This window comes from Epinephelus lanceolatus, chromosome 19 (genome assembly GCF_041903045.1).
Source record: "Epinephelus lanceolatus isolate andai-2023 chromosome 19, ASM4190304v1, whole genome shotgun sequence".
Lineage (NCBI taxonomy): Eukaryota > Metazoa > Chordata > Actinopteri > Perciformes > Serranidae > Epinephelus > Epinephelus lanceolatus.
In genome coordinates, this window is record NC_135752.1 from 5,775,717 (window position 1) to 5,800,023 (window position 24,307).

The 24,307-nt window shown below is 38.4% G+C and overlaps 1 protein-coding gene across 7 annotated transcripts in view; it reads left to right on the forward strand.

Annotated features, from left to right (window-relative positions):
- The window catches only part of mast4 (microtubule associated serine/threonine kinase family member 4), a 132,675-nt gene that overhangs the window by 49,894 nt on the left and 58,474 nt on the right, over positions 1-24,307 (forward strand). For 6 of the 7 annotated variants that reach the window (XM_033646159.2, XM_078162234.1, XM_078162232.1 and 3 more), the window contains exon 4: positions 15,109-15,140. In XM_033646159.2, coding sequence (XP_033502050.2) covers positions 15,109-15,140 — 32 coding nt within the window. Of the gene's footprint in view, positions 1-764; positions 873-15,108; positions 15,141-24,307 lie in introns of those variants that run through there. The other variant, XM_033646165.2, reaches the window with a different exon arrangement.

The following is a 24,307-nucleotide window of genomic DNA, read 5'->3' on the forward strand; positions in this document are numbered from 1 at the left end:
GGAAGTGCGGTTGATTTCAGCATGATAATGACTCAGTATTGGGCTGCTTGGAATGAGGGAAGCATTTCCTATGTACAAATTGGCCCACAGCAGTTTGTGTGACATTTTCACAGCAGGTTGAAAGGTCCTGGGCACTAACATTTTTTACTTAAACAGCATGCCTGGCTATTATTTTCCTCCTCCTCCATATAATGCACTCTTTCTCCCCCCTTCTCCTCTACATTTGATGTTGGCTGAAGGCTCAGCTATCATATTTCCTTTAGTGATCTAACCTTCAGGTGTGTATTTTGTCAGCTTCATGTGACTCATTGACTGCAATAAGACCAGTGAGGTCGGTTAGCCTGCCTGCTGCAGACAGGATGCCAGATTCATTGTTGAGGTTGGAGCAGAACAATGCTTGGAAGGATATCCTCTCATTTTCATGGTCACCTAGGGTGCCCAAAAAGCATGGCTGCTCAGAGAAATGAGTCTTGGGGCTCCCACTTGTCCCCGGTACCCCACCCACTCACCCCCCCCCCCCTCCACTCGTTGCTACACTAAATTAGAACTGCCTGTCTTCTCCCTGTTTCTCCCCCTCTCTCACTCCTTCTCTTTCTCCCTCTCTTGCTTCATCTCTCTCCTTTACTCCTGAAGTTACAGGGGAGAGGAACAAGAGGAGGTGTCAGCTGACCGCCTCCTTCCAATCAGATAAGTTCTGATGGAAGTGTTTAGCAGCTGCTAAGATCAGATTTAGCCTGAGGGAGGGAGGGAGGGAGAGAGCAGGAGGCTGGAGCTAGGCAGTGCAGCATGGCTATGCGCCGGTAGGCAGGCATGATAAGTCGGGGCTCTGTACCATGGACGAGTCCAGCATTCTGAGGAGACGTGGGCTACAGGTAGGCAAGCTAATGTACCGTGGAGCTGTGTCTGTGTGTGTGTGTGTGTTTGAGCTGCAGGGTGACTTTATACTGTACGGTATGTATGCGTGGCTTGTGAAGCTCCTGTATTGCTCTTTTTAACAGAGCACAGTCAGGACTTTGAGACCTTTTTTGTGTGTTAACACTTGGCAGTACAGAGTGAGCAACATGCTGGCTCTGCTGTTGATGTGAGCTTGTGTCCTGCATGTGGGAGAATTCTCTTGGCAGAACTGTGCGGACATTTTTTAGTAGATGTACTGAAGAGGATAATTAGGATATTCACTAACAGTTGACTGAAAACAGGCTGCAAATGTTTGAATCTTCACTACTTTGTTTCTTTGTACAGATTTGGAAATAATAGTTTGTTGGTACTTTTCAAACAGGCTCAAATTATTTGTCACATTTCATTAGTGTTAGTTGTTGGCACGGGGATGAGAGATGAGTACTCACAGAGCTGAATTGATTATGTTGTGTTGGAGGGCTTCTCTTGTGCTTTATTGACTTATTATGATAATAGAGTGTACAGTTTGCCTTTCTGTCAGAAATCCTGATTGAGGTGTTCGCTGCACTCAGGACAACAGTCCTGACAAATGATGTACTTAATCAAATTATTGCTGCCATCACTCTGCCATAATGTGAGATATAAATGCAGGTGGAAAGGGAGGACAGAGTGTTCTGAAATATGAAATTGCTTGTATTTTACACCACGTCATATCATTTTTCAATCTGAGACCTTTCAGACATTAATCATTTCCTCCAGCTGAGCTGACAAACTCTGCAGTAGGTGTTACAGTAAAGCATAAATTGGACTTGATTTATAATTGTAATTTGGCTTACTCTAGTTGGGGCCACGTGCAGAGTAATTGATAAGGGAAGCCTTTTTTAAATTCAGCTCAAACGACTGCATGTGTTTTGAATAACAAACTCCCTGTGATCCATTGTATGTGTCATTTGTTTTAATTAGGCTGCGCTAAGACAATAAAACTGCTTTTATGCTCCAACATTCATTTCATAATAAACAAAGGTGAGTTTGTTTGAGAACTCATTTTTCCTCTGTAATGTTTTATTTATTTAGCTGTCGAGCAAATCTTAAGTTTGAAGTTTGACTTTGATGTTCACAAATTTAGTGTCAATGTGTTCCTCTGTGATTATAAATCTTTCTGATAATTAGACATCTAAAATTCTGAAATTTTAATTTATGCTCTTTGAAATTTTTTTTTTTGATAGCCTTAATGGCTTTCTCCGGAGAAACCAAAACCCTTTTTTTTTTTTTTTTTTTTTTTTTTGTGATTGCGTTAATCAAAAGCTTCTACTGTAAGTCTGTGCCCAGTTGCCCTAATCTCTCTGTTCCTTTGTTGGACACCACCTCCTCACATACTCTCCCTCTCCACACACAAGCCTTCTTTATGTGCCCTCACGCACCAGCTAAACCAAACACAACAGCCGCTCCTGTGATTAGACTGCTGTAGCGCTCTAACTTTCACATTCAGAATGAAACACGGAAGTTAGTTTGTCAGGCGAATGAATGTAGCTGGTTTAGCGCCACAATTTCCCATTCATTCTCAGGCCAGGAGGGGATGACATCATTGGAGTCAGACCTTGTTTATGTTGAGTGGATGGTGAGAACTGGACTGTTTGCAGATGCTGTGCTTTTAGCCTCAAGAGCGAGTTGTCACCATATTTCAACATAAGTATAAGGTTTCCTTTTTGTTATCATGATATAAAACAGATATGCTCGTAAAAGTTATGTTTATATTTGGCTAGAGGAACAACCACTTATTGTTTGTTATTTAAGAACTTGTTCTCAGTGAAACCCGATGGCCTTAGAAATAGTTCAGTATGATATCCTGTGTATTAATTGCTCTGTCTGCCTGTTGTCTCAATCAGTACAAATTCATATTAAGACCTATGGTTTGATTATTAGTCTATTAAAGAAATCATTTTGGGAAAAGGGTTCAGTTTCTTTCTTGCAGAGATTTAGGTGAGAAGATTGATATCATTCTCATACCTGTCTGTTAAATTTGAAGCTCATCAGCTGCTGTTTAGCTTAGCTTAGCATAAAGAGTGGAGGCAGGGGGCATAGTGTGGCTCTGTCCAGAGGTAACAAAATCCATTTGTGTGCACTTCTAAAGCTCATGTACTTCCCTTTCCCACTGCACAAAAATTCCACTAACACCTGCAAACATCTGGCTTTTTTCTTTAATGGGAAAGGGTACAATCTGCATTCACTCCAGGTTAAAATGACTTAACAGTAGTCATGGGTATTTATCGGCTCCAGCTCTGATCAGCTTCTATAGGCATTGATAGAAATACAGCACCCGATTGGTCACGGTTATTTCAGCCCCTTTGATGGTGCAATGTAATGACAGTCCGCCAGAAAATACCGTCCGTGAAGTATGTGAAATAACTACCATCACATTTTCGGCCAGGCCACAGAACCAGCCTATCCTGTACATGTGCTAAATTTGGTGGTAAAAGGTGTTGTTAACATTTTAAATCTTGTTCATGTAATTTGTATAAAACTCTCATTTTTAAAAATGGCAAGTTGTGGTGTTAAGGGGGATTATGTGCCGTCCTATTTCATGGCCAGAGGCAGTGCTTCCAGTCTCCATGCTAAGATAAGCTAACTAGCTGCTGGCTGTTATATAAGGGACAGACATGATAGTGGTACAGATCTTCTCCTCGAACTCTCTCTAAGAATGCAAAATGTTTTTCCCACAGTGTCAAACTTTTTCTTTTATTGGCATGCAGGAACATTTTCAAAAATATCCAGTGGGGTAGGAAATATATTCATAATAATTAAAAACAACGAATTTTGAACATCAGTACTCTGGAAAAATGGTGTATGTAGAAAAAAAAAAAAATTAGCTAACTTCAGCAGGAAAATGTCAAAACAGTGACTTGATCCTCGATCATGAAGAACAAGCAGCGAAAGCTTCAGTGTTCATGTTGATGCCTAATGGATGTGACAGTGTGCAGAATTTATTTTCAGACTTGTTGAAAACAAACACAGACTACCCAGCAATAATACACAGGAGAGTTATTGTCTCCCAGTATCAGATCCATTAATGAGTTCTCTAAATAAATGGCTTAGCTAAAGCATGTTGTTCAGCTCAGCTCAGTATAAATGTCTGTCAGTAGCCTGTGTTTGCTTGTCTCTATGATCTGAGATTGAGGAGAATAAGCTTAATTTATATGTATCCATGCAGTATATTTGATTTTAACTTGTTGTGGGTAATAAATACTGTGAAATGTGGATTTTCAGGTATGTTATATGAGTTCGATTTTTCTAATTAACAAAATTTAAAACAAGCATTATCAGCACCTTGTTAATAATCGTAATATTTATGCTTACAGGTGTTTTTTTTAGATCGTCTTCACTCAGAAAAATGTCGGTGTGTGTGTGTGTGTGTGTATGTATATGTGTATATATATATATATATATATATATATATATATATATCTGTATGATGGTGTTTGACTTTCAAATGTAACAAGCACGTCTGTTCTTTTCTCCACTTCTGTGTCTCACATTAGATGATTCCCTTTAGCTTGGTTTTTGTGGTCGTATTTCTCGTCTCAGCAGGTTTGTAGTCTGGTTTTGAGGGTGTATAGCCACCATGTTCCCTCATTATATAAAATTGGTTGGATTTATATAGATTTTAATGATGTCTATAGCATGTCCTTCATCTTAATTAGGAACAGCCTGTCAGAAGCTACTGCATTGCATTGTGAGCTTTACTGTACTTCTGACATCTAACGCTGCCTCCATAATAAAAAGGAGCTATCCAGACGAGTGCAGTGACATTGTGTGCCTCCAAAGAGCCGTTTTTGTGAAGTGGTGTGAGCCAGCTGGTGAGATACAGTCTGGCTGACAAAACATGATGGTGCAGCACCAGAGAGGCCGTCTACTTGCACATTTTTGAGCATTTTTTTTTAAGGCTGACCTGTTCATATAAACATAGGTAAAAAAAAAGATGTTCCCGTGTGAGAAGCAGTCATTAAGATTTTTTGTGCTAATTGGACAACAGAAAAAACAACTTTACTGAAGCACCAAAGAAAAGCTCTCATCTGGGAGGGACAAGTGAATAGGACAGCCTTTTCTGTAACAATAAGAGGTAAGCAGCCTCTCTGCTGAAGTGTCCTCGTGCAAGACAGCGAGTTTCTATCAGCTCGTCTTTGATGCTGTGAAAGGGTCACATTAAAAGATGAAGTTCTCCTTGAGGATGAATAATCACAAAAGAAAACATCCGTCATCACTGGGGAACGAAAGTGGATAGAGTGCATTGGCAGATGCTTACAGTAGCCAAACACATAAATGATTTACCAATAAAAACTGTTCTCAAAACTGTTGGTAATAGTGTGTAAAACTGTGTACAATAGCAGCCTCTGGTGTGGATTCAAGGAGCTACCTCTTATTTGCTCCTCCAGCAGATATGAGTTGTATTAAGACTACTAGTTCATCTGTGTACTGATCTTCTTCTCAGTCCAACAAGCCTGATATGTTAAATGTTTAACTCTGTGGGCCATATTTTCACAATGGCATAGAGATTTTCTAATTTAATAAGGAGAGGGACCTTCTTATTTGTAAAGTACAATTTTTATTTTCTTCCTTTTAAGAAATAAGTGCCACTCTGTTTAAGTTATATTGATGGAAGTTATTATGGGCAAAATTGGTCAATAAATAAGTTACTAAAAAAAAATAAAATAAAAAAATTCCAAAGAAGTAGCATATTTTGCATGCTCGACAAAAATCTGGAGGCTTGGTTGTATCAGGTTCTGTTAATGGATTAAATAGGGTTTGTTAACCTTGTTTTTCATGTTTTGTTGACCACGTCCTTGCTTTTATACGACTTGTGGCACCAGTCTTTAGTGACTACACAATTTTACCTGTCACTGGAGTTTGCATTTAACTGATCACCTCACAGTATCCGCTGTTCAAACTGGACTGGAGTCTTTTAGTAGTTTCCAGTCCTCTGTCATCTCCAGCTGTTCATCCCTTCTGTCATCTGAGTTTGTACATCACTTCTGTCATTTGCATTTGTTCCTGTCAAACATCAACAGACACAGACATCAGTTAGATGCAAATGCCAGTGACTAATATGCCATAACATCAACAGTATACATTTGGCAGTTTGACAAGCTTCATTAACAACCAGTGGCAATTATCAAACAGCAAGACAATGTGCAACAGCAAAGAAGTGTGTAAACAGCAATGTATCACTAAACAGTTATAAGGTCCAACAGTATTAAACAACAGATCTTTGCAACTCCTTAGAAGAGTTTTGTCAATATGCTGCTACTTAGATGGAGCTTGTGAAGTACTATAAACTGAAGGAACCTGGTCCCCATTCTTATTGATGATGAATGAACCAGACCATCTGACATTTGTGATATTGAAACAACTTCTAACCTGTAGTTATCGTAAGACGTTAGACTGCAGTTGTGAATATCGTCATTTATTTTAGCTTTAAGGGTCCATTATCATGCCATTAAAAGGAGCTGCTCATTAAAAAACGAGAGATCATTAAATTAGCAGAACATTATGCTCAGTGCCAGCAATGAAATGAATTGTTTCCCTCTTACAACATTGGATGAAACAGTGGATTAAGCATTTATGACACCTAACATCCTGCTACAAGGAGGAATGTGAGGATGCCAACAGATTTAATCAGCAAAGCTTTCTAACGGTGCATGTGTTCTTTGCTGTTAAATTTCCCCCTGCTGGTGCACAAATCAATATCTCTCAGATGGAGTAAGGCATAATGCTGGAAGGTATTACTTCAGACACAAGGTTTGGATTTACTGATACAGCTGTTATGGTTTATAGAAGTCAACTGCTTACATGAAGTTTCATAAGGATCAAATTCAGGTCATTGACTGTTTGTTTGTTTACTACTTGAGGGCAATTGATGCACTTTGAGGCAATCTTTAATCAGTTTTATAATGTAGTCTGTCCACTTACTGTGTTGCACATATGTCTGGGGCAGATAACCAGCTTTATTGATCTCTTTGACCTCTCCCAATCTCCAGACACACTTAAGGCCTCTGACTTTGAAGCAGCATTCAGGTTAGATGAAGCTAGGGTTGCCACCTTGGATTTGTGAAAAAAAGGGACACTCGACCAAATGTTTGAGGCGGAGGGCTCGGCCATTATTACCAGTTCAGACTGACCAATGAACATGAAATTCGGACATAGGAGACCAGATTTGCCATCATTTCATGTCCTCCTATGTGCCTGTATTTTATATTAATTTTTATATCAATGAAAAAAACAAATCCGTGTTACTAAATTCTTACATTTTTACATGTATCTCACCATAGCAAGTTGGAAGTTGACATATTCTGCCATATATGAAGAGGGGAGACTCTCTGGAATCTGGCAATATAAGAACCATGATGCTGGGACATTCTGTCACTTCACAGCTGTCCAAAACATGTGGTTTGTGCCAGGCGGACATGATTGCCAGTATTTTTTCATTTTTGCAAGAAATTCCACTGACTCATTCACAAGTCAAAAATGTGTTTTATCTGAAAGAAACATGCAATATTTACATCTAAGATAATATAAAAATAGTCAACCAAGTGCAATGATGTCCTCCAAGATAATATTTGCCACTTTGATTGCAGTAAAAAAAAAAAATTGGGCATTGGGGGGGGGGCACGTGTCCCCCTCAATGTATATGGTGACTACGGCCCTGTCAGCATGCATAATTAGGCTGCAGTTGTCTGGGTGCGCAAAGGTGAAGTGGCTGGTCTTGCCATACAAAGTTTGGTGGAGTGTCAACTGGACAATATGGAGATATTTGCATCTTGAAAGCTGGACTACAAATGTGGATAGACAGGGAGAAACACACGCAAGCCTAAGACGTGGTAAGATACGATATTCCTCACTATATGAAGTGACTGATAACAAGATCTGTATAATGGGTTGTAAAGAAATTCGTCAGGATTTTATTTGGTAGACAATTAATCTGGATTTATAGCATGATGGGATGACAGCACAATGATGTGTGTGGTATCATTGGAAAGCTCTGCTCCTGCGCTTTCAGGTGATATGCGTGGGATTTCTGTGCGAGCCTGCATTCGCGAGTAATCCATCCATCAGTAATGTGTGTGCAAAGCTGTATGAAAGCTCTGTTATACATCATTTTAGTGTAACTTTATCATTTTTTTTCGCTGTGAAAACATTCGGAAAGCTAAGATTCTGCTGTTTCACGTGATACGCGTGGCTTCTTGCTATGACGCACAGTCGCGGAGAAAAACCATAGAGAAGAACAGGTGTGAATTTGGACGCACTATGCGTCGTTTGGGCCCATAGGGTTAAATATAAATGGAAAAAATACAAATTAAAACATAATTGGATGTGCAAATATACTAAGTGAACTGTTAGGACTTCCCACAGCTCTTCTTTCTTTGCTGTCTCTGTGACACAGATGTTCTTGAGCCTGTTGCACTGATTCTGGATGGACTCCTTGGCCTGCTGCTGCTGCATTTTCCCCAAAAAACAGGACAAATTGTGTCCCGGGAGAGATTTTTTTTTCCCAGGACAGCTGATGAAAAAAGAGAACAATTCTGGGAAAAACGGGACGGGTGGCAACTCTAGATGAAGCTAAGGTTTCATTTTGAGTTATGTCTTTAATTAGGACCCTTTTGTTATTTCCATCTTCATTCTAAAGACACCAAAAGCATGAATCCACTGACCAGTGCTCATATAATAAAAACACACAATGTGTACAGTGTATGTTTAGTGATTTTGTATTAAGACATATTAAACCTAAAATCAAACAGCGACAGTCCCTAAAGGTTTCATGAGTATGTGTCATCTATCCTGGATCTCATCATGCCATAATTTCTGTGTAGAAACTGTAAATAAAAAGACGAGAAGACATGGAAACAGTTTAGGCGAGAGGAGGATGGTGGTGACAGAGACTGGTTGAGTAGTGACAGGTTCTAAATGTTATTGTGAGCATGTTAGCACACTGTTGTTAGCAGTTAGCTAAGTACAGCCTCACAGAGTTGTAAACTCTTGTGGAGTCTTGTTTTCTTTTTTTAGCTTCAAGAATAAAGAAAGTGCATCCTGCTGTTGTCTCTGACAGCATGACAGCTTAACATGTTGGTCCATGAGAAGTTCTGACTGGCCTCCTTATAACAGTGTTGTAGAGACTGTACAGACAAAACATTAAACATTTTGTTTTAGATTTTCACGTGTCAGCTTATTCTCTGACATACTGTAAAAATTACATGTAGCCCAAGGCAGCACTTTGCTCAGTGTCGGATGAGGATTACCAACACTGAATCAGTGTAAAGTCGATCTGGTCAGTGATCCTAAATGATCTCTCTGACACGCATCATAATTACAGACTAACTAAACGAGCATTCAGATACAACAGGAAAGATTTAACTTCCTTCCCTCTGATGTTACTCAGGGTGTTGATTTGATGGCATTATGACTTCATATGAGAGTAGGGATTTTCCTGCCAGTCAGCAGCACACCACAGTAAAACCAAGTACACTTTTGATCTTGAGATGTAGAAAAATCCTAAATAAATCAAAGGGAATAATTAATGAACCATTACACATAGGCCTTTTTTACAAGAGCAGTGCAGCAGCTTTGATGTGGTGTCTTGGAGGTGAAATGTTGTTGCTAGAAGTCATTAATTGACATTTGCCCTGTGGAACAATAAACCATCTTAGGTTCATCGTGTCAGAATTGTTATCTCTCGAACGCTGAGAAGATTACTGGATAAACAAATGATGAAACGTACAAGATTTACTTTCATCACCAGTTTGTTTTCTTGATGGATAACTTTCAAAGATGAAAGGTTTTCATGCAATTACTTAATTAATTGAGTCTGTATTGCCTGTTTGACAGCTTTTCAACCTCTTAAGGATCATAAAAGTTAATGGAAATACTTGTATTTATGTTAAATTTTATGCTGACTTTGAAAAACACACATGAGGGCTATTACTTCATTAAATCCAATCTTGAATGTCCCAAAAAGTTTAAATCAAATTTAAGGCTTTTCAGTTAAGTTTTTCTTATTTGTGTATAGAAGTAATGCCTCAAAGCTATATAGGTATCATCTGCAAACTATAGCCCTTAAAGTGGGGATTCAATGAAAGAAGATCATTGTAAGGTTTGTATTCTGTTTTAAATTGTTATTGATTTTTAGAATCCCATAAGAATATAATGAACCAACAACTACCCAATTATATAATTTAGTTTAAAAGAAAAATGCATCACCCAAAGCTTCAGTAAGAGTTTCTCATTAGGATAATACACAGCATGTATTACCATCTAAAGAGATTAAAAAGACAGTACAATTGAAAGTATTTTTGTCAATGTATAGTTATGCAGAAAGAGTACTGCTTGTATCGTTCCCATGACAAGTCTCTTGTTGAATTAATGTCTTCTTTGCCTGGTCTTGGTGCTGTTGATACTGCAGCAGCGTGAGCCAGACACACTGTTTGACCATGACATTGACACACAGCTCAGGCTCCACTCTTGACTCTGAGCACATGAAGAGAAATGTCTGTGAGGGATAATGAAGCAAGAGGTGAAGTCCACTCACTGATAAAAGGGGGAAAGAAAAATGTTTTCTGAATGTCTACTAACACTGGCAAGGTTAACCATGGTAGGAAATGTCACAGCCCTTAAATGATTTTTGTTAAACGACTGAACCAGCAGTTGGAAACGTTCAATTTACATTGGCAGGAACTTCATACAGAGTTTACAGTAAAGAGTGAGGCTTACTGAGATAAATATAACCAGTAATAATGGATGCAGGGCTGCTCGATTATGGCCAAATTCATAAACATGATTGTTTTGGGTCAGTGTTATTCAGTGGCCCTGAGAGCTCAATGTACTGCAAATAGACACGATCAGACAACACGAGCACATGAAGAAACCTTTCACCAACTTAACAATGTGCAGCCTTGAGAAAACCTTCACCAACGACACATGAAAACCTCACCCTCATAAGAGCGCAGCATTTAGAAGAAGCACTGCAAGTGGCTCACATCACAACAAAAACTGTTGCACACAGCTGGAACACACTTTTTGTTGCCATGGTTTTTGGCCTGTGAACTTATTGTAGTCAGCTATCTGCAAGTGGTGTAGGAAAATCACCTAAAATAAAAGGGTTTTTATTTTTTTATTTTTACTTTTTTTTAACACTATGATTGCATGATTCAGACTTTATTACAGATTGCAGATTGCCGTTAACCTAGCGTTAGCCTGTGGCTTCTTATTAGCCTGCCAGTTCAAACAATCTTTAATTGGAGGATACTAATACTAGTCAGATGACGTTCCCTGTGGTACTATCATTTTGTTTAAACTGGCAGAGTACTAACAAGCAATAGGCTAACGCTAGGTCAACAGCAGATCTGCAGCCTGCAATAATATCTGATTTGTGTAATCACAATGTAAAAAATAAGCTGTACATTTTATTTCCCAACACCATTGACCCAATATCACTTACTTCATAATCCAAAAACAATGGCAACAACAAGGCTAAATCCAAATGTCCACCTTCTGGACTTGCAAACTGGCAGACTTCAGTTGTACGCACTGACGTGTTCACTGTCATCATGTAAAGTCTTCAAGGGGAGAGACTGCAAGCCGCTGATAAACAGGCCTCAAGTCTGTTTCACTCACTGCTGTGGAAACGTTTAACTATGGCTACCGTCATATTTCTCACGCAAGTTGATGAATAGTTTCTGCTCATCTGTCCCAGCAGATAATAGATATAAATACCTTTTTTGTGACCTAACAAAAATATATTCACATATCTCTATATAACAGGCTACACACGTTCAACAACAGAAATGTTTGGAAATAAGGACTATGACTAAATAATTTGGGTATTACTTAGATTGGAAGACCTTTTGTTGTTTTTCAGCCAATTTCCTAGCCAAGATGAATTAATAAGATGTATTTTCATTCCCTTTTTTTCCTGTACTTGTACATATTTTTTGTGTCATGATGTGGCTGAATATTATTTCTGGCCTATACAGTTCAAATAGCTTTTTAATAGGCCTACCTATCAATAACTATTTTACACATTCGTACTTTTTTTTTTTTTTTTCGGCAATTGAAAGAAAAAACCTACAATGTCACATCAGTATTGCGATTCATTGTTGGTTATTAAATAAGTAAGGTCTGCACCCCAAGCACACTGTCTGGAAGTCTGCTGAAGGTCCACTTGAAGCCTCTTGTAGACTGGTTGAATTGTGGATTTGGAGCTCTCAGCACTCCCAGACTTCTGCAAAGTCACTAGTGGACTTCGCAGAAGTCTGGGAGTGCTGAGAGCTCCAAAGTCTAGTGTGGTGAAGTCTAGACTTTTGGATTAAGCCCAAGAAAGTCCCAGCTGTGTACATTATGTTTTAGTTTCCCCCTGGAAACAGTTTTTGTTGTGCTTTTAACATCTTTTCCAAATACTGTGCATGAGATGTCAAATTGACGTTTTCATGTATCATCAAGATGGTGAATGTTTCTAAATGTTGCACGTGTTGTCAAGTTGGTTAAGATGGTTCTTGCTTTCCTTGTATTTTGTCTGTTTGTGGTGCATTGACCTCTCAGGACCTCCGTAATATTGAGATCAAAACTATTTAACATGATAATTCATTGACTTTGGAATCTTTGAATAATAAAATTTAAAAAAAAAAAAACCTTATATGATAAACTAATAAAAACCTTATAGCAGTGTTTTTTCTTGAACTATAAAGTTAAGCAGTATGCATGGAGATGAATTTTGATTTATTCCTCCCCTTTTCCCTGATTGTCTGAATAAGTCTCTAAATTTGTAGCTCGTCACTTTATGGAAATAAAGTCACCAGAAGGTCTGAAAAGACTAAATCTAGTGAGAAAGTTACCAAGTTCACAACACTGAGTGCACTGCTGTAAAGAAAAGTGGTGCGCTGGATTTACACAAGACAAAATGAGAGGGCCTTTGCTTAAAAGAATGTGGCACAATAATCATTTTATCTCATCATTTCATCTTGAGAGATAATTACAATGTAAATACACTGAAAACATGTAGAACAATAGTATCAAAATTGGATTTAAAGAGGTTTCTTTAATCTGAGGGAAGTATGGTAGTGGGCTGTGCTGTTGTTAGTAGAGTTATCATTCTTTTTATGTTGTGGGGAAGATATGAATTGTTTTTGATAAGTTCTGAGTTTCTAGTTTTATGTCTAATCTTTTGAAATAGACTGTTGTTCATGCTGTTCTTTTGCTGGAATAAGTGCATTAATTTGGTTAGACGAAGGCTGTTTTATTTTTTCTAAGAAATGTATTTTGAAGCAAAGACAAACCCAACTTTAGTCAGCAGGAGAGCTAGCTAGCTTGTATGCATCTCAACACTCTGTTTCATTAAACCCGTGTCACACAGAGCACTTTGAATATGCTCGCTGTCAGTAATAGACCTCTTTCTCTACACAAACTTTGAAAGCTGTCCAAAAATGTCAAGCATCAAAGCATAAATAAGAAAGCCATTGCAAGACATTTATTCCACTTTATGTAAATATTTTCCAGAGGCATGAATTGATTTCACACGAAAACATGTGTTTTACAATACAACGGTTTATTATCATCATGTTTTGGACATTATTGTAGACTTCATACTGTTATTTGGTGTGCAGTGATTGGTGGATAACCCACCAGTGTAAGTCATTCCCTGCTGGTAATTAGTGTTGTGTGAGCTGCGGTCATGTCTCCCAAGGAAACTCTCTGCCCTTGGTCTTCTGTAGGCAGCAGGGGAAGCCAGACATTAAGCCCTAATTGATAGCAAAGGGAGAGTGGGGCTTAGCAGTTTTTCTGCTGACTGGAGCAGCCAATACACATCAACTCAATGTCCTACACTGTTTGAGACAAAGGACCTCACCCTTATCAGGTTGCTATTAGTCAAAGAAATGTCTCATGATTAAATCAATGGGATTTGTAGTCACTAAACAAAACTGATCCAAAGCCTGGTTACTTAGCAGTCCTGTTTTAGAGGACAGATCCAGTAGGGAAAGATTTGAAATAATCAGAGCTGGGGCGCTTTGTATTTGTTTCCCACTGCTGATATAAAAGAGCACAGGGGACTGTTGTGAGGCCAATAAACAACCTCAGTCTTTACAAGAAACTACTGTAATTAAACAAACACTTGTGTAAACTCTAAGGACTATATAGTGATCTGTACACGGTGTGCTTGTCTGTCGCTGTGGCTGATGTAGGTCCTCGGCTTGCATGACTCCATGTGACACTTAAACAGATGCTGCTGCAGCAGATGCTCAGATGTATTTTACTTATTCATTCCTGGTGGCTTTTAGAGAAATATGTTCTCCGGGGTGTTTTAATGAAGTTTTGGGTAAGAAGCCTATGAGAACATACAATGCTTAAAGAAATCAATGAGGGTATTGTTGGTGCTTTTTCTGGACTAATTCAGTACACACAGTAAACCCTGACCTTTGTGTAACTCTGGCTTCTGCAGTTATTCAACAACATATACAGTATATACACAGTATTGTCTTTAAGTAAACTAAAAGTAGATAAACATGCATGTCAGGTTTCATTCTTTAGGGCTGAGTTTGTCCTTCCATGATATTCATGTTTACTTGCCTCAGCTGTTATGCGATTTAAGTGAGCAGTTTTAAATCCAGATGTCTTCTTTAAACTTGTAGTGCAGTTCCCTGGGATGAGATGTAACAGTTTCACACCTGCTCTGTGATCTCTTTCCATATGGTGGCTGTTTGTGAGGCTGTAAAGCCACTGCAGCAGAAGAGTAGTGCACTTACTCTTGGTTTTTCTGACACAATCCAGTCTTCTCCTTAATTTTTTACTCATTATTCACTTTTCTTTATTTTGATCTGCAGATTTCGATATGGCTTGGTGTTCTTCATTGTCTGTGGTGTCTGTGAGGCTACATTTATACTACAATAATGCTACAATTTTCTAGAATCCAATGAACAGGCTTGCAGCTTTCATTTATTTAAAAAAAGAAAAAACACCCACACAAATATATGGGTATCATCAGATCTCATACAATGACAACAAGTTACCTTCCAGTTTTATATGTTGTGTAAAGTGACATTCTTTTGTCAGTGTTTGTGGGGCATAGGTTAGGAGTGCCAGTGCATAAGATGCTACATAACCGATGTATTGTTTGTCCACACATTAAAGTTTAAAATTTTTGTACTAACAACTCTTCTCTATTCTTTTCATTTACAGAAAGAGCTGAGTCTTCCTAGAAGAGGCAGTTTGTAAGTACCCAGATAGATGTTAAATATATGTTTCACACCTGCTTCAAATTGAGTGATTTGATAGGTTGGTTACACCATCCAATAAGTTGTCAAGTTGGTATGCTAGCTATGACCATGTTAGCGTGATACTCAACTAAGTTGGGCTGTAGCAGTTTGTGTTCATGCCGAACCTTCACAGTACAGGGTCTCGCTTTGGTGCATGCAGTCACTTGAGAATACACGCTATGTGGACTAATGCACATAATGCGGAACTAAAGTTCACAAGCACAATTTCCGCCTGGAAACATTTAACTGTATGCTGTAAGCAACATATGCTGAGGATAGCACAACAACTAGATTGGCGCACAAGTCAGCCACACTGTGGTGAGCACAAATTAAAAAACACCAGGTGTGCACCTTTATAAAACAGTGTGTAGGATCCCTACTAAAGTGTACGTGCAGACAAAAGCCGAATATGGCGTGGACCAAAAATATTTAGTTTTAGAAAAACATGCATACACCTGTCAGTGCACAATTTCCTTTTATAAATTTCAAATCAACTTGGCGTTGTCCACACATGGATCAGCCTCGTATCCCGCCTTCTACACGCCCAGATTTAACCATAAATGTTCAATGCAAAGCACCTCATGAATGTTGATGCATAGAAATGAGCCTGCTGATCAGGGATCCACGACCGAGTGTCACCGCAGTATTTATATGTTGACAGCAGACTGATTGCTTCACACGTTGCCAAAATGATCCTGACAATAAGTGGTATTCCCCAGCCTGTGATATCATTTCAAGATGAAAGTTTGATGGGTGAACACAGTTTATTAATTTCAGTTTGTTATGGCAAACCTGGCTTGCATTATGATTAGGACACTAATAGTGAAGATATTGTGTCTTATATTGTGTGAGAGCTGTCCCTGGCTTTGTTTCCAAAATGTGCTAATTTATACAGTTCATATGTGCAGGTGGTGAAGACATTCATAAGGTGACTGGAGAGGGCAGAGTGTGTGTGGCAGCCACCACAACATCTCCAATTACAGCACTGCAATTGTGTTCGTGTTGGTTATTAAATGTTCGTGTTCACTGCAGTGATTTTACACACAAAAACAATATGCAAACTAAAATTGTACTTGGTGATATGTATTTACAGTATTGGAAGGTATTATTGAAAACTGTTGACGCTCTGTTTTGCAGTTATTTAATGCTACGTGATGTGCACTCCACAGCCGACCACAGCTGAGTGTCAGCAGCATATAGTTCGGCCCTCATCTCCTGTGCTGTGGAGGTGGGAATGTGATGGTAGATCATAGCTGATGAAATACTGCACTAAAGTCAATGTGAGATTTGAGTTGGCTTGTCATTCTTACAACTGAAAAATGCTTATGGAAAAGTTATGGTTCACAAGCACAGTGAAATTTCATGTGCTAGAGACATCGTACGTATAATGATTCTCAATCTGGCTTCGGTTCCCCACCTCACCATCTGCATAACCGAAATGGGTCATACTTTTCATACAGGTGTGCACATTCTCCCAAGTTTGTTTTTATAGATCACAGCTTTCGTGTGGGAAGTGGCGTACACCTCTTTGAACATATTTGTGCGTAACAATGGTTATAAATGAAACCTAAAGACCCATCTATGGGTTAACTACAACATCAGTATAGGGTATGTGAATGAGAACACATCCAACATGCTAATACACTTTTAATGGCATCACCTAGATGTGCTAACCACTGGGACGGGAAAAAATTTAAACTAGAGCCCAACTCCTTACCCCCACTGCTTTGAAGAAGCCTTTAGATGCAACAGCAGAACAGAGTAACACAATTACTAGAGCAAATGGCATTTACATTGGCATATAGCCAAAGTGGAGCTAATTGTAACACTCTTCCTCATGCACAAGTTTTATTTTATATTTTCAATTTCATAGCATTAGAGATGCTTTTCAATTTTATAGCCTGTTGTGACCTGTTGCTTTTAGGAAAAGTGTTTTTTAGTGTTCATTCAGTGTAATGCAGAAGTGTTTGAAATGATTGATATGTTTTATAATGAAAATAGCTTACCAAAGTTGCCAGTGAGTAAAATGCTCTTAGTCAGGAGGATTTTGTCTGTCTTCGACACCTTGACACACTGTCTCTTCAAAATAAATGAAAACAAACTTATTCTTATGCATTTGTTTTTAGCCCGCTGTACCCACCTCGCATCAAACAGTACCTTCTGTGTACCGTTACACCCCTACAAATGAGCTACAAGCATATTTGTATCAATTCGTATTGTATCAAAAGTTTGTGTTGAGTTAAAAGTTCTGGCTTTTTAAACATTTTATCTCAGAAAAAACCTCTGAAACAAGAGGAGAGAAGCTTCAATAAAATTTAGATTCAGAAATGACAAATGTGGACTGATGATCATGATTGGGCTCTTCAGATGACAGGTATCAACTGATCATATTTAACTATGTAAATGTTCTTGGCCTAAAGTCAGCTGCGATGATTGTCAGCCAACTCATAAATTATTAGTTATATTTTGGCGACTCAGTCTAACCTGCATTATAAGCACATTGTAGAGAGATCCCTTAAAATAGATACATAACTAACATGAATGGCACTTATGTGACCTGAAAAGCTTCTTGTTGTTTTTATTTCACATATTCTGCAGTTATTTGGTCACATTCTATTGATCAGTGTACTCTGTGGTCAGTGAGTGTCAGCAAGCAAGCCTTAAACTGATGTTAATTAGCTTCCTAGTGAGCAAAATGCAATTTAGTTTAGTATGCAGTTCTTAAATGGCCTTTACTAAATATACATACTATGTTTGAAGTTTCAGTGTCAAAACAGCGACCGTCTCTCTGTGAATTGTACATTCTCTAATCTCAACATGAAAGTTGGTTCTTCCATCAAGTAGATTCCTTTAATTACTGATTGCCACCTGCCATGGGTTGGAGGTTGGATTTTTTGGCAGCCGCCTGCAGTATGTGCCATAAATACTGTATATTTCTCATTTTCTCTGGAAATACCCCAAGAATGATGAACAGCGGGTCTCCAGGGAGCTTTAAACCCAGTACTCTCTCAAGTTATTCAAATAATTCTCTCCAAAATTTAGGACAGAACATGTTCAGGATATTTTTCCAGCTTTCACTTGTTTGGGGTTGGTGTAGGATACAGTGTATTAGCTGTTTTCCAATGAATGCATTTATTGGTTTCTCAGGAAATGTTTTTCCACACTTCTATTAGGAGTCACCCTAAGATGTTTCTTATACAATGGTTGAGTGTTAGAGCACAGAATAATTTCCATTTTTCAAATATTGCTTAATAAATATGATCTACTTTACATTTGAATTAGTTAGTTGCTCTAAGGATCAAAAAGTGATTTGGTGAAATACACAATTCATTACTTTGTTTTGTAATAATGGTCTGTTTTGTCATGAGAAAGAGAGGATGTTACAGTGACTTGAACTGCCTTTAGGCTGGTTGGTCTGTTTAGTGGGTTATTAAAGATGATACTTTGACCGTTGATAAGCCACATGAGATACAGTTTTACAGCCAGGTAAAGGCATAATAGACTTACCGGACATTGATTTTGGCTTAGTTTGATATATTTCATAGTGGAAGAGAAAGATTTACCCATGACACCTTGCTGCTCTCGCTGGCACCTCACCAGAGGGGGCACCTACTGTAATGGAGGTGAGCCATTACTAACAGGCTGCTGTGAGATCACCAACTGCACCGGTTTATATTTAGAGCGCTGAAGCCTCTTGTGACCTTGGTAACCATAGTAATGGTGTTTGGATATGACAAAGTTGATATAACTGCCTCAAATTAATCAGAGCTGCAGTTAATTTAAGTGGCTAATAGATGTTGGCCTTGAAAATGAAGTGCGCATAAAGTAACCCATATTTTGTAAGATAGATATATTTGCTTCTCTTGATTGGTGTTGTAGCTGTAATCTGTTCATGTGCTTGATGTCAGTGTGTTAGGCAGGGTGTTGATGTGACAGATGAAGAGCTGAATGGAGAATAAGGTATAGTTGGTTCAGACTCAACATATATTTATCTTCTAATCACAAAAAGCACATAGCAAAGGAACTTAACTCTTCAAACTCTGCAACTGTGTAATTTCTTTCCCACAGCCATAAGAGTGATGCATTTGATCTTACGTCATTTGTGAAGTTGTTTTCAACATGAGTCATTTTAGTTGTGTGATGACTGAAACCTATTTATAGGCTGACCTTAATAACTGGGAGTCTTTTGCTGGGCCCAATGAAACAACATAAAATAAATCATTTGTACGTGTTGGCAACTTAAAGCACACTCACTAGATTTGTTGACCATCTTTGTTAGATTCTATATTTCTATTTCTCAGCACAAAAACACAACCTGTTGTAGTGTCAGCTCTGCAGGACCAAGCTGTTGCGCTGCCCAACTTCATCAGCTGCTTTTTCCATGCAATAGGATATCAAAGAGAATTTGTTGACTGAAGATTCTGTTACGTACTGTTTTTATGGTGACATTCAATTCAACAGATGTTGTCAGCCATATTTCATGAAGGTGATCACTGCAAATAAAGTTTCTGGCAGAGTTTAGCCGCTTACTGAGATTTATGAGTAGTATTACAGTTGTAGTCCTCCTGGACATTTTTATATACACAGTATTTTCTTTTTGGGTGTGAAATATATCCTGGTTCTGGCACACATTTGACAGCATATGTTTTTGTTTTTGTTAAGGATTGGCAAGTACCTTATTTGTACATAGCTTTGAATAAAAACATCTGCCAAATGAATAAGTGTAATGTTAATTTGTCTGGTAATACAGAATGAATAAAAGTATCACTTGTGGTAGAATTTTCTGATTTTGAGTTTAGCAACAGCATTAGTTATTTTGAATTTCTCTGTTAAAAACTGGTGCACGTAATGTTTTATGCATTAAAGTAAAGCACAGGCTCAGTAGTGCTCAATTGTCACATTTTGCAAAGGCTGAATAGCAGCTGATGTGGCGAGTCATGAATTTAAAATTGAATCCTGCACTAATCAGAATCTTTATATTAATAATGGACTAAATGGCTATGTTCAAAGTGAATATTGTCACCTTCTGTATAAGAGAATTATCTCTGGATCCTTTTTGCTCAGATCTTTTCTCCGTCTCTCACTTCATTGTTTTGGTTCTGCAGCCCACATTTTGTTGTTGGTTCTGTCTCACTGCTGAGTGTCCAAACAAGATGACAAACATGACTCTAAATGGATGCTAATGTTGGTGCATATCAGTTTGAAGAATAAGTAGGCCCTTTTTTCAATCATGTCAACTTTCTAATGTGATAATCAATACTCAGTGTTGTGTTTAAAGCTTTTTGCACTCTTATTCAGCATTGTTGGCCACAATTCTGTCATTGTCTGCTGGATGGCAGTGACACTATGAAGGAAGAATATAATTCATAATTAATAGCAGGTTTTAAGATGACAAAGACAGAGACAACATTTGACTACTATTTTTGTGAGCTGAGATGTTTAAAAGGCAATGCTAGAGGTGTGGAGTCAAGTGACATGACTTGGACTCGAGTCAGACTCAAGTCACAAATTTGATGACATTGGACTCAAATTGATAAAATCAAAAAAGACTTGCAACTCGACTTGGACTTTAACACCAGTGACTTGTGGCTTCACCTTGGCTTGAATCTTTTGACCTTAGCTTGGTTCTTTTGACTTGAAATACTTGATACCTTCCCCAAGTCAATTTTTCCAGTCTGAGAAGATTAAATTACAACAAGACAGGACAAAAACACACAAAATTAATCTGTTGTGGTTGACTACTAGTTAATAGTACTTTATGCTATGAAAGTGCCATGTCAGCACTACTTTTTATGTTTGAGTTTAGTGGCACTTGTTTGAACAAACTTGTTTTAACAAAGAAGTACAATTAAAAGCAGAATTCATTAACTTTGTAGATTTATATATTATTGGTGGAAAAGGAGGTATTATTTGTGACCTGCAAAACACTGACTTAACACATAATAACATGTTATTGTATTAACATATAGATGCCCTGTAAAAAAAAAAAGTAATATTTTTATTTTCTAAAAGAAAAAGTCAGTCAAAACTTTTGAGATTTTGACAAAACAAACTGGTTTAAAATTGTACAAAAAAATAGTAAATCCCTGTGCACAGCGGCGCAGTGCTTCTTCTAGGTGCCAGCTGGTGCAGGATAAATCACAGTCAAGAGTTCAAAAACTTCCAGCGCACACTAGAATATCAGGATTGACACAAAGTTTATTCAAAAATGTTTAACAACAAAAGGAGCAAACAACGCGTTTCGCTTGTTGCGTCATCAGATTCGTGGTTTAAAATTGTTGCTACAAGAAGTTGCGAGAAATTGCAGCAGCTTTAGACAAGAGCTGTGGCATTAATTAATAGGTGTAAATAAGGTGCATATGATACTAATTGTAAACCAAGGGACATGTACGAGTATGGTGTATAGTGTTGTGCAAATGACTGGCTTTCTCCATCACTTTCTGTGTAACTAAAAAGCAGTCAGCATGCAGTTGCTGAGAGACTGATGTGGGTCTCCTTCACTGGCATTGAGGTAGAACTGATTTCAGATGAATTCAAGCTGAACAATAGAAGCTCCTCTGCACACTGTGCTGTGAGTCAGTGAAAGTTTTTCACACACGGGTACAGTAGCAGTCATACATTATTATGAAGACCTTGGTGAGTCATCTACAAAAAAAAAACAACACAAATTACCAGCGCAAAAAAAAGGTTCTTCAAAAATGAAATCAGTTGAGCAAAATGAAATGCATATTTACTTATCTTTCTGTTTTATTATATTTATTGGTGTTGGATACATTTTGCACAGTGTTTTGTTGTCTAATTCCAGTGTAGGTAGGAAATGATATAAATGTGCACTTAACACCTGCACCGCACACAGCTGATGTATCATGTGTGCTGGTCTTACTAATTTAACCTTTTGAACTAAAGCAGGTGATGTTCTTGGATTTATACATCTTAAAAAAATGTTATTTTTGGCTGGACTGCAAAGCAGGCACTAAGTGACTCCTCATTGTGAGATGAGTTTTCTGTAGTGTTTTCTGTATGTGTTAATTAGAGAGCTTCAGAGATGCTGAAAGGCAGATTTTGTTATCTTTGGAAAGAGCCAGTCCAATTGTTTCCCCCTTTTTCCGATCTAAATGCTAAGCTAAGCTAGCCAGCTGTTAGCTGTAGCTTAATATTAACGTACAGACATGAGAGTGGTGTTGATCTTCTCATCTAAGAAAAAAATTAAAAACATATTTCCCAAAATGTCATAAAAGCAATTGTGAGGCCAAACTAGTTTTTCTCATATATCTGCTTTGTGGTCACAAACATTAAAGATATACCATGCAGGAACTGTTGGCTAGTCACACTACCTCTGTGTGTGTTGTATCTGAGCTTCTCTGCTTGTTTTTGTGGTAGCCATGCTGGCCACACATGCATTTTAGTGAGTGTGAGTCCTATGTGTGAATCTGAATGACTTGTAGTGATGCACGTGTCGACCTGGTTCGGGTAAGCTCGTGAGAAAATACTGCAGGTTTTGGGTGGGCTGGTCATTAAGTGACAAAGCAGTGTTTCGAGTCAGTTATTAATATCCTACAGAAACATTGTGCATTCGCTCATCTTCATCCTACTCTTACCCTCTCTCTGCCCCTCTCGCTAGCACAGCAGGCAGCTTTAACATCAGCACTGCTGCTCTCAGGCTTTCCATTATCCGTCTGTTTAAGTCCGACATATTTGTTTGTTTGGTCATAATGTTTGGTAAAAATATTTCCCTCTGAGAACATGTAGGCCTGACACCGTGTCCTTACAGTGTTCACAATTAACCTAACCCGCATGTCTTTGGACTGTGGGAGGAAGCTGCAGTACCCGGAGAAAGCCCACGCTGATACGGGGAGAACATGCAAACTTCGCACACTCCCCACAGCCTGGATTCGAAACAGGAACCCTCTTGCTGTGAGGCAACAATGCTAACCACTGAACCACTGTGCCGCCGATATCAGTTGTGCTCTAGAAATTTTACTTAAGATGTAAACACTTAAAAGATGGGTGACTACTTGCTGTCTTTCTACATTTGTACTTTATAAACAGAAAAAGCACGTTTTATATTGTGATAATCCCTGGAGATGACATACAATAGAGCCAACAGCAAGTAGGTTGTTATTAATGATGGTCATTACCAGACGCTTTGAGTTCCAGTTTGTAGGTTTATGGGTTGGTTTCGGGTCACTCATTAATACATATGTTTGTAGATAAGGGGGAATTGGCTCTCATAAAAGGCTGGCTAGGGACAAGTTTAAAACCCGCGTATCACAACTGGCTAGCTAATCACTGCCGCTCTGCACTGTGCTCATACAGCGGTTACCGCTGATAATGGGACGGTGTTGTGATGGAAGCAGAGTGCCCATCCTCCACTTCTCCCTAGTTATCAATGTTAGCACTGTTGCAGTTGTTAGTACTGTTGGCACTCTTAGCACCGTTAGCTGCTAGCCGGTGCTTTGGCCATCTCCATCTTGAGAACAGTGTGCAGACAACCTCTGAATCATAAATATGCTCTGAATATTGTATGGAGCTTCTGTAACTGTCAGTCATCAAGCGGTGGAAATTTGGCACATGATATTTAAAAACACACAGAAGGCATACAGACGAGTAAGAAGGTTTAGTGTTAATGGCAGTTGGAGTTCATGATTTTTGAAGGTGTTTTAAATGGATTTTATTCTGGTGACCTGATGGTAAGAGATACGTATTGATGTCGTAATAAGCATGGTTGACTTTACAGACAGATGTGATTTGTACTGAATGGTGACTGTGTTTTTTACCCACATGGCTGACGATCCATAAAGTTTTGTCAATAGGCTACGCATTTGTCCAAATTGTAGAAGTTCTCTACTCTTGAATTGTTTTGTGAATTTCGTTGTCTTATTATGCCTAACAAGTTGACTTTAACAAGCTGCCTGAATCTACATAAACTTCTACATGCAAAATATGGATGTGCCGTTGTTATTTGATTGTATTCATACAATATGTCTTTTGTGACTTCGCTTCACTTCACTGCATATTCCAAGATGTCTTATAGGTCAGAGGTTATTTCCCCAGCACCCTGAAAGTACTGGAGTTTCGTCTCATTGACTTTCAGAAGAAAGAAAAAAAAAATTCAACCTATC